The sequence below is a fragment of the Lagopus leucura genome, unplaced genomic scaffold, assembly GCF_019238085.1.
Source record: "Lagopus leucura isolate 7727_CA_CO unplaced genomic scaffold, USGS_WTPT01 Super-Scaffold_100009, whole genome shotgun sequence".
In the NCBI taxonomy this organism is placed as follows: Eukaryota; Metazoa; Chordata; class Aves; order Galliformes; family Phasianidae; genus Lagopus; species Lagopus leucura.
Window position 1 is genome coordinate 2,291,669 of NW_024962266.1, and position 15,465 is coordinate 2,307,133.

A 15,465-nucleotide genomic window follows, 5' to 3' on the forward strand; every position below is an offset into this window, starting at 1 on the left:
CTAGTTTCAACCCCCTTGCTATGTGCAGGCTGCCCACAGTCTCATCCAGCCTGGCCTTGAGTGCCTCCAAGGATGGGGCATCCACAACCTCCTTGGGCAACCTGTTCCATTGTGTCACCAGAATACATAACCTACAGCAACCCAGGTTAGCTTCAAAGAAACCTGGAACCAGAGATAATAAGACACTGCACCAGCACACAACCCCCACACATCGTGTGAGAGTTGGAGGAGGACTCACAGTCACTGCTGCATTGAGCTCCCTGACATGCTTCGGGTTCTACAGCAGTGGGTGCAGATCCATGGCTTGTGATAGGCACCAGCTGCATCAAGGGAAGCCCCAGAGGGAAGCACAGGTTGTCCTTTCTGCAGATGAGCAATCATTCCTGACACAATAGGGGTTTGCCACCTGCCCTGCTTGCAGCTGCAGTTTCTGCTTCCATCTCCCATGCACCATCCTCTGTCTTGCACGAAAGCAGGGCTACTACCCAACAGCTCACTCACTGTTTCCCTTGCTTTGCCCTGCTAGAATGCAGCTGGCTGCCAATCTGTCCACAGCCTTCTAGCCTTTCCATAAACTGCTAGTTGTCTTACACTGGTTCTTCCCTCCTCAAACCCTGCAGGATGTGCACTGCAGCTCCTTTCATCTTGGGTACAGTTCCCTTTTCTCAAGACATTTCCCATCAATGTGCCTCTTGTGTCCATTGCCAACAGCTTCTGCGCAGGCCAGCTCTGGACAGATCTGCTTGCTCAGTGCGTTATCTCTGATGCAATCCTTTCCTCCTATGGAAAGTGACAAAAATTGCTTACATTAAAGCAATGACAGTAGGCCTTGAAAGGATAAAGCTTCCTTTTTACTTTGAGCTGTATTTGCAGTAAGACTACCATAACTGTGGTGCTCTCTTGTGCTTACTGACACAGGAAAGAATGTGTGATTTGGGATTTTATGCTACTTACAGCCTGACACCGTTCCCATGAACTATACAGAGAATTGCTCTTGTTTTTTTAGCACCTTCCTCCCACTTTTCTGTGGGTCGGGAACAGTGAGAACAGAGCACTCCCTTGAGCATGGGGTTTAAAACTCCATGATCTGAGAGCAGAGACTTGTCAGCACTGGCAAATCGTCACCTTGGCAGGTCCAAGATGCAGCCCTTTGGATGCTCTGCTGTCCCTTTTGGTTAGGAGGGAGCACAGCTGTGGAGAAACAAAACATGTGAGTCACCATGGGAGGGCTGAAAAGCTGCATTCTCCCTTCCTCCAGCTAAGCCTGGTCTAAACATTCAGAGTTTGCTTTCAGGAGGACAAAAGCTTTCAGATGCAGCACTCCACCAATTTTACAGGTGGAGTACTCCATTCTTTTGTCCAAGCTGCCATCAGAGGATCTTCTCTTGGCAGCAAGCAGCCTGACTGTACAACTCTTAAACTGGTATTTTTGCATCCTGGTTTATGATTTGCTATTATAAATGCTATAAATTAAGGAGGTAGCACTGAAAAAGAGATTGGGATTTTATGTGCCTTTTGTTCTCTTGGTTGATCATTGTGTGGTGTTGAAGAAATCGTTTGATCTCTCAGAACCTCTGAGTATTTGCAAAACAGGGGTGGTGCCTACCAGCTGGTAAAATGCAGGGAGGAGATAGAAGGGGAGTTAGCATAGTGTTAATCTTCCAAATTCGCTATAATTTGTATAATCCCTCTATTGCCCTTGGTGTGCATGCAAGCCTCCTGTAAAGCTTTTGTCTTTAGAAACTTTCCTGAACACATCAAATGACTTTGATGTGCATGCATGACTTTGACTTGCATGACTTTCTTGTCAGGCAAGGCTTGAGAATTTAATCTCTGACTTTGCATAACAATTACTTATACATACCAGCATCTTCAAAAGCATCATACTTACCTTTGATAGAATTAACATTGTTCTTCCCTCCTTTCTTCCTAGCATGCACACAATAGTGCTTCAGCTGATCAGTGCTGCAACTTGTTAACCTTGCAGAGGAGACAATAAATTGTCATGGCTTTGTTGTTCCCCTACAATAATAATCCTCACGGTAATCCTGAAGCTGTTACTCAGCATGGGCAGCACTTGGATTCCTGATCTATTTCAGCTGTGGTTTTTCAGCCTTCTTTAGGTTTGCCAAGCAGCCTCGTTTCTTTAGAGAGCTGTTCCACCTTCTGAGGCAGAGGAATTTCTCCCCAGATCACGACAAGCTTGTTTTGCTTCATGATAGCTGTTACAGCTTTACTTAGGTGTGTTTTTGCATGCTGTCATGTGAAGGAGACTGTTGACTGCAAATAGCTCAAAATTCTTGCAGTATGGAAAGAAGAAGTTGCCAGAGACAGAATTTCCAAGTCATGGCTGGCTCCCTGGTGTTTTTAAGAGCAAACTAGCCTAGCCACTTGTTTGCAGGTGTTTCAGTGCTGCAGGCTCCTCTGTACAACACAGTGTCTGCAGGCTATCATTGCAGGCTGGGGACGAGCTACCATCTAGCAGTAGCACCCACAGACAGCAGCAGGTAATTCAGAGCTGGGGTTAAACATTCCTGAAATGTTGGGGAAAAGCACAACAGTTTTGTTAGAAATTTCTTAATTGGCACAAGCAAAAAACTTACTTTGTCCCATTGTTATTGCTCATGAAAAAATCTCCTATTCCGCAGCAAAACAAATGAAGCAGAAGAGTGTTGGGGAATGGTAAGTCAGAGTTCAGCAATTTCTCAAGGGCCCACATCGTGCTGTCACTGAGATAATTATCAGTATCTTACATTCTTAATTGCTACCTTAACTGAAAGAAGCAGAAGCTCCCAACTGCTGGCCCTTCTACGTGCTGTCACCATTTGCCCCTGTGCCATCTTATTTCATTCATAAATATAAAGGGATGAGCTTTCAGATGTTACTGACTGCTTGTCAGAGTCTACCACAGACAGATCTCCCTATAAATTGGTTGTCTTTTCCTCTGTTTTGCTCTACACTAACTGTTAATAGTGTTGGTTTAATTTAACATTTTAGATGAGACAGTTTGTATCTGGCAACATTATGCTTCTGAGTCTTTATGGAAACTCAAAGGTCTTCGAGCACTTAGGCTGAGTAAATGATTGGAAAATATTTCTCTGGTATGTGCATGGGACAAGAAAGTGGATTTTAAAAGGTGTTTATTTTTATTAAAGGCTATTTGTGTTACCTTTTCTTCAGATTTTCTCAAGCAGACCACGTATGAAGTCGAGGCGTTCTTAGAAGGCATTCAGTTCTTCCGACAGGAGAAGGGCCACTATGGGACATGGGAAATGACAACCGGCAATGAAAAAGAGGTAAACCAACATCTTCCTGATGTGGGGGGCTTTGGCTGCCGCAGCTATGAGAACAGAGGCGGTTATAAAGCTTCCTGGGGAAAAAAAGTATTTTAAAAAGAAATGCTAAAATGCAGGAAAACGCAGGCAATCCTTGCTGTGTGCTGCATTGGGGCGTGCTCCGTCCTTCTGCCTTTTCTGCTCTTCTGCAGATAAGAAATGTATTTTCTTCTGTTGCAATTGCCTTCTTAACAACAGTTTCCAGTTCCTTGTGGTCCAACGCCTCCCAGTGCCATCAGAGGAGATGAGGCTTTATGAAGAAGGGCAGCCCCGCGTGTGTTTTGAAGGATCTCTTCATTTTGCTTTTCCCCATTCTTTGCAAATGGAGCTTTAGTCCTGAGCAGACAGGCTGGTAGACCTGCTGCACGTGTGCCAGCCTTCTGAAGCATTGCTCAGGAGCAATTACACTCAGAATGCCAAAGATTGATGCACTTGAAATGATACACTGAGCTCAGGATCGAGGTCCATACTCAGGCACCTGTGTGAGCAAGTGGAACACTGATGGTAGCTGAAGTAACTCTGCTGATCCCTCTAGCATCACCCCAAATATATTTTAGTGTGACTCAGACATTATTTGGGCCCTGGTTTATATGGTTTTTTTTTTTCAAAGCACTCAGCAGCGAACATTTACTTTCATACCAGCTGTTGGGTGTTTTCCTTGGTGAAGTATGGTTTCTCTTTGGGAAGATGGCAAAAATCTGATAGAGCTTTCAGGACGCAGGGTTTTGTTTTAAGAAACCAAATAATGCATTTGGAAAAAGTAAACCTTGGAAATGCTGAAAAACGTGGAAAATGAGGAAGAATCTATAAGCAGCATCTTTCCCAGAGCCACCACACTGGGGGTCAGTTTCTGCTAACATTTGAGAATAAATACCATAATGTAAGGAGTTTAATTGTTCCAGTGGAGGGACTGAGTTTTTCTCTTCTTCCTTCCCCCCTCACATTATGGAACTGTTATAGCACTAGTTTCATTTTATGTTTTATTTTGCCTACTGCTTGCCAACTCTTTATTCACAACGCATAAAGCTCAAGAGGACCATAATCAGAAGACATCCAGACTAGTTATGCTATTATCCTCTTAGCAATATTTCATTCTGTAAATAGAGTGTGTTCTCATGCCTATTTCGACTGAGTAGAAGAATTGTTTTAGGCAAATGTCCAAGCTAAGTGAATGGTTTGGAGCAAGCAGGCTACAATTTGTTGCTGTAAAAATTTCTGCAGAATGCCAATAAATACATTTACTGACATTGGTTTATAATGGCAGACTCTCCACAGGATGTGCTAAAGCAGTCATTAGCTCACGCAGCTCTGCCTAGGTACTGCAGCATGGATTTAGCAAAACAATTAGCCAGGAACTCTGCTGAAGAGCTGCCAGAGTGCTGGGGAGTTGCAGAAGTTTCTTTCCCTGATTTTGTTTTTCTTCTTTTTCTTTTTTAATATTTTATTATTAACAGAGGATATGTTGAATTGCAGGTGGTATTTCTGTAGGTAAATGCTGAAAAAAATCAAAACAGCAAAGGTTTTGGCAGTGCATGTTATAGGCAACAGAACAGCCACACAGTGAGAGCACTGCAACACCATGATGTTCCAGCATAACTCTGTTGATCAGTACTACATGAATGTAGAATAACTTACTTGTAAATCAAGGGATTAAAAAACCTAACCCCCCTCTGGCGTTTTTTGTTTTTTGTTTTTAATTTCTCCATTTTATGGTGCTCCAGTTTGGGTTATTTGTGAGATTTCTCTTAAGCAATTTAGCCATCTATGGCCTCAGTTATTCCAGTGGTTTTGACAGTGATTTGAGTCAGCGTAGCTGAATCCACAGGGTGCTGCAGCATAATTTGTAAGTGCTTCAGCTGCATGAAACAACACTAGGTTGTTGCAAATCATAGAAACATTGTACTAATATACGTTATATTAGTACATAGGATATTGGGTATTAAGTTTCTGTAGGGATTGCTTTATGCCGAGGAGACACGTTAAGACCTGTGGCATCCAGGCAAAGCCCTTCTTACTCCTGCTGTCTAATTTTCTGTTATTTCCCAGTCATGTTCCCAGTGCATGGTTGGTTTGTTGATAGCAGGAAAGGAGGAGCACATTACCACAAAGGGAGCCTTTCTTGCACAGTGCATTTGCATTCTCTGTCAGCTCAGCCAGTGGCTGGGTGCATCAGGACAGTGATCCTTTGAGGGCTGTGCTGGGCATCATCAAATCTAGAAGAGGTGGCTTCAAATATGCATTCATTTAGCATAACCCTGTTCCAGTATCACTGGAAGGAAAGGAGGACAACACAGTTTGTGAGACTTTATTGACACTGTTGAGCAAACCAGTAATTCTTCACCCAGATAAAGTGGGGAGTGTACAGAACCTGAAGATATATTTTGTTTTTTTTTTTTTATAGAGTTCCCATGCCTCTTGTTGATTTACAGGATATCCACCACACCTCAAAGCTTTCAGGATGCTGTGAGCAGCTTTATATGTGCTGTACAGTCAGGACAAATGAAGAGCCTTGATGAAAGGTTTATGTGCCATTCTGTATAGCATATGCACAGTAGTATTGCTTCTGTCATCATAAGTTAGCAACTGGGGCTCTGTAACTGTGGGCCAGTACAAATATATACTGGGGCAAGATCTATGAACAGAAAATGAACACATCCAGAAGAAAAAACAGATTTTCCTCCCTCTTCTGAATTATAAGTAGTGACTGAATAAGACAAGAGACTGAGGTCCAAATCAAGACACTTTGTGTAGAGGAAGTTAAGAATCCAGCATGTCTCCAGCACTGGTTGATGCCTCTGTGGGAAACATGTTCAGAGACAAGATCAGCAAGAAATAGAAATGGGGCTGATCCTGTAATGAATTTTTTCCTCTGCAGCCCCAGTGGATCGTCTTGTTGGCCATGATAGGAAAATGCAGGAGGAGAAAAGGTTTTGCAGCTTTCTCAAGTCACAGATACAATGTTTGCAAATGCAAATATGGGGAGGACAGGTTAAACTCTCAAAAAAGATTTGTGCCTGTGACTGTGTATGTATGGCCAGCTTGGTGCATCCATGTGGGATGAGCAAGAAAGGATTTGTCATTCAGACCTAGGTAGAGGAGGAGCAAAACCTGATGGAAGTGCAGGGCAAGTGATTCGGGAGAAAGCTTGGTGAGAGAGAGTTTCTGAAATAGGGGATGAGGGTGAAACCAGGGAACTGCCTTGCACTGCTTGATTATTTCTGCATCGAGGAAGAAAGACCTTCCTCTGTGCAAAGGGAAGGCTATCAAGAGACCTGCAAGGCCAGAAATAAGTTAAAAGGGGATCTCTGGAGGTCGTCTGGCCAGTCCCCTGCTCAGAATAGTTGTGCAGTTAAGCTCAGAAGGTAGCCAAGGCTGGAGGTGGCACAACTTCTTCCCATGTCCACCCTCACGTGCAAAATTTTTCTTAACAGTTGCCTTGTCACTGCTTGCAGCTGTCATCTTCACCCTTTCCCTGAGCACCTCCCAGAAAAGTCTGCCTCTGTCTGCTCAACACCCTCCCATATGTAGCAGTGAACAGATGCAGACAGATGTAGAGTTTGTTGACCACCAAGATGTGTTCTTTTGCAAATTTGCTTTCCAGTCATTTGTTACCAGCCTGTACTGGTACCTGCGGTTGTTCCATCCCACATGTTGGACTGTGACTTTGTTTTTGCTGAACGTCGTGAGGTTTCTGTCCACTCCTTTTTTTTTTTTTATCTTGTCAGGATCCCTCTGAACTGCAGCCTTGCCCACCACCATACTGACTGCTCCCCCCAAACTGGGAGCATTTGTATTCTGGGCTGATATCTTTTCTTTCCGATTGGAACCAGCTGCAAGCCCAAGTTTCAGCTTAGTTACTGAGCTCAGAATGAGTGATGCATCTCCTCTGAAACCACTGGGCCCTGCTGCAGGCTGGAAAAGTTAGAAGTTTAATGACTTTTCATTACTCTTTGCTGTATTGAAAAGTCATTAAACTTCTAACTTCTGTTACTGACAGGGAAAAGTACTCAGTGTCAATTTAGAAAAATACAGCAATGAAAAATAGACAATATGCTTAAATTATCAAAAGCGACTGGGGCAATGATAACTTTTCCTTAGTTTTTCTACGTGCCAGTACAGATGCTTGAAAGGAGACTTTATATTAAAAAAATTGACAAAATGAAAGTTTTCCTGTATTTAGACCAGCATAGTTGTTTTACTGACAAAAGTAATTGCTTGAAAAGTTCTTCACAAACTCCAGCAGCTGTTCATTGTATCCCTTTTGCCTCAGGATTAGCCTGGAGCTAATGAACCTTCAGATTGTGTTATACTCGTACTTTTTGGGGAACAAAAAAACGGAGTAGAATTATTTGATCTATCTCAATTTCTGCATTATATTTCTGTCCCATACTCTGATTTTCCTTTGATCTCTTGTTCTTGTGTGAACTGTGAAATCAGTGCCTACAAGGAACAGTCCTAGAGAACTACACTGCTACCTCCACATGTTGCTTTTTGGATCAATTAGTGTTCTGGTAGAAGCATCCTTTGGCTGCTGAGTCTTTGGGTATCTGAGAGGGTGTGAGTGGCCCAGAGCAAGGTCAGCTAGGGGAAGCAGCAGTCAGTGTAACAGCTTTTCACGTGTTTTAGATCCAGTTCCTCAGTTCATATCAATCATTTTGGCTCCTTTGGTTTACACACCAATTTTATAATAGCATGCAGTACATTTGAGTGGTCATTGTAGTTCAGCGTCCTAGTTCCTCCTTTATCAGTAGTTGCACAGTCTTTCAAAGCTTTTCAGAGAAAAAAATCTTCATATGAAATTCAAAGAACTTCTCTCAATCACACCTGATGTGTTAAATATGGTCCTCCTGGCAACCTGGGACAGCTGAACTGTTCTATGTCTGGAGCCCCTGTATTTACACATCATTCTCTGATGGGAGTGTTCAGTTTTTAGGTGAAGAACAGTGCGTGAACTGGTCATTTTAATCTCTCAATGTAGATCTTGAGCAACCTTGTGATGGAGGAGCTCCTTCCCAATCTTCAGACAATGATCCTGCCTAAAATGAAAGGAAAGAGGAATGACAGGAAGCGGGCCTGGTTTGGTGTAAGTACGGGTATTTCCAGAATGGTCAATTCTCATACTAATTGTCTGTATGTGCCAATTCTGATCTTCACTTACTTGTTTGAATTCAGTTTGTAGAAGAAGCTTATAGCTTAGTCCAGCAGCAGGTTGCAGAAGGATTGAGTACCTTGAAAGAAGAGTGCAGAGATTTTGCAAAAACTCTTGAAGGCACCATTCGCTCTGACATGGATCAGATTCTGAACTCCAAGAACTTCTTAGCTGGAAAAATCAAAGGTTAGTAGTGGAACAAACATGCTGGGGAGCAATTCTTTAGTGACAATTTCATCGGCTGCTGAAGCACACTTAAACCAGAGGGCTTCTTAACATGATTTTAAAGTAATGTGAAAAAGATGTGTAATTTGCTATGAGTATAAAAAGGAGTGCAAAAAGTAGGCAGGCATCAGTTGATGTTGCTTGAGTTAGTAAATAAATAGATGATAATTTTGGAGCTGCTTTAATAAAACTGGAGATGTTATGTTGGTGTTCACACATAACAGCCTAGGATGCCAAGGTCAGTTAAATCCTTACAGAGGCGTCATGGCCATGCTTTGTGCAAACCTCTGAGCACTAATCAGTACTTGGAGCTTCCCTTTCCTTGGCTTTCAGTGCCCCCAACCTGCTACTTTGATTAGGTGGGGCATAAGAAAAGACATTTCATTGCCACTCAGAAAATTCTTAACTCTCATCACCATTGTCACCACCAAAGAGAGGTAACTCCATGGAAACATACAGAGGCATTTAATCCATCGTGAAGCAGATCGGTTCAGATTATTCTTTTCGCTGTGTATCTTAGTGGCTTAAGTTATGTCCATTGTGTGTATTGTCTTACACTCCAGCCACCGTTTCTGAGCCTGCCCAGAAATGCTGCACAGAAAATATTCAACCCTTCCTCACATCCATTTTGGAGGAGCTCATGGGTCCTGTGAGTTCTGGGTTCACTGAAGTTCGCTCACTTTTTGATAAAGAAGTTAATGAGATCATCCAGAACTTCCAGAAGACAAATGATACCACAAAGCTAAAGGAGGTAAGACAAAAATGCAGCTGGAGCCCTTCACATGAGCACAAGGATTTTCTATCTAGAACTTGACTAACAGCAGAAGTTGCTTCTCCAGATGGGAGTACGTTGCTGCTTGGTTTTGTGGTATAGAAAATCTTACATTCTCTATTAAAAATTGGGTTTGCGTTGCTTTTTTAAAAACACTGTTCTTCCTCCACTGGAATACAGGATGTGGATCAGCTTATGAACCTACCATTCAATTCTGTGAAGATGGAGCCCAGCTATCTGAAAGTGAATCTCCTCCAGGAGCTCCTTCATGACCTCAAGAGTTGCTTCAAGGTGTATCACGTTGACTTTGTGGTTCAGAGGACACAGAACTTCATGCAAGAGGTACTGTAAAAACCAGTTCTTCCTCCTGAGAGAACTGGTTAGATTTGTCCTTGTAAGCTGCTTCAAAGTAATCTTCATAAAGAGCTGTGCAAGAGGCTCAGAATATATACATCAGTCAAAGTGCAGATAACTAAACCTAAGAAAATCACAGCTGGAAGCTCATTTTCATGCTTATTTAGTAGGATTGCGTGAGTGTGAGTCTTAAGGTAAGACACAACAAGTTTGGATGGATCATCTCTTCCCATGAACCTTCACATTCTGAATTCTCAGTGTCTCTGCACCCCGAAAAGTTGTGTTTATGCTGATGGGGATGGCTGATTTCTATTCCCCAGGATTGATTTTTCAGGAAGGGTCCTAAATATTTTTTACCAAAATAGAATGTCTCCTCTTTCACAGTTTATTTTCTCACCAATATGAAATAAGGTAATTAATGTCAAAACTTGCCAATTGCTTTGCTATTTCATGGGCATGGCTTTAAGGGACTGTGTCATTTGATATGAAAAAGGAATGCCTCCTCTTTTTCCTCTCAGATGTGCATTGGTATGGGCTTTACTTTTATTTCTTCTGGATGATTGGCTGGAGACCTATTATGACCTATCCAGCAGGCTTCTTTCCATTGCTAGAGAGCAGGGCAGGTTTGGCTTCGTTGAATTTGTTGAATCCTGTGATTTTAATCCATTGTTGAGAAACTAAGTAATATAGTTGGTCATCTTGTGAAATGGAGCTGGTCTCGTTATGTGAGGTGGGAATTGTGGACAAGGAAAACAAGTTTTTAACGCAGTGCTGGGATAAGGTTTTCCCAAAAACAATTCTTCTAAGTACAGCAATGGTCAGCTGCCAAATAATTAATTAGAATTAAAATTCTGATTTTGCATCTGAGCCTCTTAGGAGAATTATTCCAAAATGCTGCTCAAACAAAATGTCTTTGAGTAAGTGAAGACCATAAATAAAGACAAAGAACTACGCAGAAAGTACATCCCATACAAATCCAGTTATGATTCGGGTTAGTTGGTTTGTTTTTTTGTTTTTTTTTTTTTTTTTTTCCTGGAGGGAACATGAGTGAAAATTCACGATAAATAAGTTAAATGAAAGCAGAAGTTATTCTGATAATGCTCTTACTGCTTCTCTCTCTCTAAGAGGCTATTATTTTTCTCATAAAAATGGTAACTAGTTTCACTTTGTGTCCATGGGTGTTTATTTTATTAACAAGTAAGGTCAGATGTTTCTCATGGAGCTTTAATATAAAACAAGCATTTGGATTAACTCTAGCTTGGGAGACATTGGAGGATTCTTCTTTAGGGCACAGCTACAGGTTTGGGAGTTTGGCATCCTCTAGTGGTCAAATCTAGGGAATTTAGGAGTGTAGCACTAAGTGTAAATAAACCAGCTCTAGTGACTTTGTCAGTTCATGATTTGCTTCACATAAAAATGCAATAAATGAGTCATTCCTCTAGGAATCAGCTTCCAACTTTACACTGTTTGTGTCTTGTTATTTTATGGGAAGGCTTGAGCCATTACTGTGCTGCCTCTTGATGCACACACAGATGAAGCAAACTTGCATCTTCTCCATTTCTTCACTGTGTAGAAATACAGCCTGTGTGGTCCAATTCCACATCATCTGCAGTCAGTTAAAAAAATCCCCTTTCAGCATTTGTTACCACTTATCTGCCTGCTTGAAAACGTTAATGGTCGAGGAGGAAATAAGTGTCTTATCCCTAAGCATGTGCACGCTCATTGGTAAGCTACAAAACGTCTTCTGTATCTGATGTAATTCAGTTGCTATGTTCATGTGCAATGTGAAGCAAGACGCAACAGTGCTGATGGCTTCCCTGGGGGTGTCCCTATCCTCCCCAATAAAACTGAATGGAAACACTAAGCAGAAGCAAAGGGTCTTTAAGTATAATTACCATTTGCAGAATTGTTTTTCTGAAATGTCTTCTTGTAGTACAGTACATGAATCTGTGGATAACTGTGCCAACTACTAGCCCAACAGAACTTATAAGACATTATTGCTCTAACTGAGATATTTGTTCCTCTATAAGAAAAGCTGCTAATTAATAACTTTTTAAAAAAGAATTATCTACATTATTAACTATTAACTTTTTAAAAAAGAATTATCTACATTATTAACTATTAAGGCCAATAGGATCTGATAGCAGTCAGTGGGAATCTTCTTATTAGGATAATAAATTTTGTCTGCAGCTTTTACAGCCACTGGATTCTACTTCTTCTCTTTGCTGCCATCAGTTTGGGTGGTGACTTGAGATTAATTCTATGCAAGAAAGCTATTATATCAGATTAAAGATGCCAAGGTTTAATTTCCTTTATTTAGTGCAACATTTCTGTGCATGTTAGCCTTTAGACTACTGAAACAGAGTACCAACAGCAACACGTTTTTGGACAAAATAACTGAATCTTTTTTTTAAGTTTGCTGAAATAACAGTTGAGCAGGCTTGCTGATGTTGACCCAGCTTTTAACTTCAAATAGAAGTTGAGGTTGTTTCATTTTCTTATATTCTTGCGGTAATGTAAGAAATTCTTCTTTTTGCTTTCCAGTTCCAAAACAGGCTGTTGCAATCTAGACTAGACAAGACTCTTCTTTGACTTCTACAATCATTTGAAGAGCTCGACAATATTTATGGATTCTAAGCACTTAATTTTTTTCTCTGCTTCGCCCTCTCAGACGTACAATTGAAGTTAATGGTTACATTCAGCAGGCTTCTTCATGTGTGTGTAAATTGTACGTTACTGGCCTTTAACAGATCTTTTTTATTATCGTCATTCCCAGCTGATGGAAAACGCAGTTTATACTTTTGAGCAACTGTTCTCTCCAAGTCGCCAGGCAGACTCAGTGAAAGTCGCAACAACCCTTGAAAAAGTCAAGCAGAGAGTGCTGAAGGTAAGTGTTACAGCTTTTGTGCTGTAAGACCTGGGGCTGTGCCTTTAAATGAATTTGTCTTTGTATCTTAAGGAAGATACCTTTTCCTGTCTGGTGGGATATACTGACTTGGTGGCTTTTAGCAAAGCCGCTCATTCTGGGGGTAAAACTTAGTTCTGGGCACACAGTTGTAAGGCTATCTACGTAGCTGGTGCTTTTAATTACAATTAAATCAGCTGCAGATCTGAGTAAATCGTTTTATATTAGATTCCATATTAGCCTGCTCCTAGAATTCATTATCCTTAGTGATGAAATACCTGCAGAGTGCAAGCACAGGGCCGTTTCTGGCCCAGGAAGAAAAAATGAAGGGAAAAAATTCCAGAATTTCCCTGATCTTAAAGAATTTTTCCACAAGCTGCAGTAACCTGTGTGGGAAACAAAACCCCTGAATGTGCCCATTGGTATCCTTTGGGGTTTGCCAGTCAGCAGTTACAAGAGCCAGTTCCTCCTGTGAGTAATGAATAACATCCAACACGATTGGGCTTGTTTCTCTTTTTGTCTGTTTCTAACAGCAATATGATTATGATAGCAGCACTGTCCGGAAGAAGATATTTCAAGAAGCACTGGTGCAGATTACTTTGCCCACAATGCAGAAGACATTGGCTTCAACATGCAAACCAGTAGGTTACATTTCTGCTCATTTCTGTTATTTAAAAAAAGCCAAAAAAACAAAACAAGAAAGTAGTAGGAGGCTGGGAAAGATTACCATGGCTGTAAGTCCTAAACTGTGTAAAGCCGTTTCCTTTCAAGGAGTTGCCTGTTTGGATAAATGGCATTTAGATGGTTAAAGTGGCATTTACCAGGTTATGACTATAGCAGCAGGGTAGGAGATGTGGAGTGATTTCAGAAACTGCATTTACAGCTTGCTTTCTGAAACACAGGTGCAGACCTCTGCCTATCCCCATTTCATTTATTCCCTAAAAAGCCCTCAATCTAGATTCCTCTCACTATCTGACAGCTGCAGGGTTAGGTTATGAGCTTGTCCCTGTATTCAGCACTGAGAGGCATTGCTGTGACCATATACAGCCTCTGCTCAGCACCTGCTTCAAAACCAAATGCCTGTTTGGGTGACAGAAGCACTCCGCAGACAGGCTTGTGGACTGATGTTCAGTGATTCTAAACTGAAGTAATTGTGTCAGCAGTCAGGAAACAAATGTACAGAGGCTGTCTCTGTTGCCCCTAATGCTGCTGGTAGGTTAGTTAGCACCCTGCAAACAGCTGCCTTGGTTCCGTGGAGGTGGTATTAGTGTTCCCGCATGAGGGGACAGCTAGAATACCGTTCACCTTAAATTAAATAGCCTTTACCCTTCTTGCAGATCATGCATTTCTTCTTGTGTGCTCACTGTAGCAGATGGAAGATGACTGCCCTAAGCCATCTCTGCCTCCCTGCCCTTTTGTTTTGCTGATGTTCATCAGTTCCCTGAGCCTGCAAGCTCTCACCCATACTTTGTTGTTCTTTCCTACTTCTCTAGCTTGTTTCAGTTCAAGAAAAAACGAGTTAAACCAAGTTATGCTTGTGAATCTTTGAGTACAGATCATTAAAAGTTAGGTCTTTCAAAAATATATTCACGCTCTTCTGTGTATTGTTCTACCTTCTTTCCTATCCCCAAAACAATAGTATTAACTCTCTGCAGCATCAGCAGGATATGTCTATGCACAGGAGCAAGCAAGGAAGCAAAAGCATTTTATTCCCTTGAATACAGAGAGTGGAATCCCATCTAGTGTCCTTGCCATATGGGACGGAGGAGGCAGTGGGGGTGCAAACTTCCCACCAGCCTTTTGAGTTCATGCCTCTGCAGGAGCAAGCAGCCAGCTCCAAAAGCAGGTGTAGGACAGCTGACAGGTCCAGCCAACTCTTGCTCTTGTGATAGGAAACAACCAGATGTTAGGCTGTGGGTACCTCTAGTGGGCAGGGCTCACTTCATTTTCTTTTTATAGACAACCAAGCTGGTTCCTAGGGACCATGACTCAATTATTGCCTAGATATTGCCTATTACATCTAAACCACTGAGCTCAGTATGGTGCACACCCGCTAAAAAAAAAAAAACAAAACAAAACAAAACAAAAAAAAAACAAACCCTGTATCTCCCTTGCTCCTTGTGGATTTGTTTCCTTAGGCAAACAGTGAGGCATTTCCTCACTGGGTCTTTCTTTCAGAACTGTTTATTCCAGTAAAGATGGCAATGATGACAGTGATCTGTCATTCTCAGTGATCTGATGACAATGACAATGATCTGCAGTGTTTGAGAAGTGTACAGTTAATTGTGAAAATACATCATTTGCTCATAGTTGAAAAGAAGCATTGCAGGACATGCTAAATGCAGGTGCCCTTTTGGAGTAAGGCACTCGGAATCTCTCAAGTAGTTGCATTTTTGTGCTTCTGTTCCTTTCTTGTGTGTCTGCACAGGAGCTGCAGAAATACGAGCAGTTCATTTTTGCGGATTATGCCAGCGTGATCCAAGTAGAGAATGTGTATGAAGAGATTTTATATCAGATGCTGCTTGAAGAAACCCTGAAAGGTAAGAATACCATTGAATGACAGTGATAACCTTCTGGCCAGAGGCTGGTGGTTAGCTGTTGCTTCAGGGGAGCCCAGAGCGCTAACCTGACAGCCTAACCTTGGCTTTCAGGGCCAAGTCGCAGCTTTCCAAAGACTGGGGATTGCAGTGCTACAGTGCTTGAATTCAGGTCACTGAATGCGTGG

At 41.8% G+C, this 15,465-nt stretch overlaps 1 protein-coding gene and 1 long non-coding RNA gene across 2 annotated transcripts in view; one reads left to right on the forward strand and one right to left on the reverse strand.

Annotated features, from left to right (window-relative positions):
* The window catches only part of NIBAN1 (niban apoptosis regulator 1), a 59,731-nt gene that overhangs the window by 40,020 nt on the left and 4,246 nt on the right, over nt 1-15,465 (forward strand). Inside the window, exons 6-13 of the mRNA XM_042873881.1 lie at nt 3,181-3,296; nt 8,314-8,418; nt 8,508-8,670; nt 9,273-9,460; nt 9,662-9,823; nt 12,612-12,722; nt 13,274-13,381; nt 15,169-15,280. Of these exons, the coding sequence (XP_042729815.1) occupies nt 3,181-3,296; nt 8,314-8,418; nt 8,508-8,670; nt 9,273-9,460; nt 9,662-9,823; nt 12,612-12,722; nt 13,274-13,381; nt 15,169-15,280 (1,065 nt within the window). The remainder of the gene's footprint in view (nt 1-3,180; nt 3,297-8,313; nt 8,419-8,507; nt 8,671-9,272; nt 9,461-9,661; nt 9,824-12,611; nt 12,723-13,273; nt 13,382-15,168; nt 15,281-15,465) is intronic.
* On the reverse strand, nt 633-2,043 carry LOC122181412. The gene is made up of 3 exons (XR_006179419.1): nt 1,892-2,043; nt 1,126-1,191; nt 633-780 (listed from the first exon to the last, which is right to left on the reverse strand). It is a non-coding gene; the product is annotated as an uncharacterized LOC122181412 (long non-coding RNA).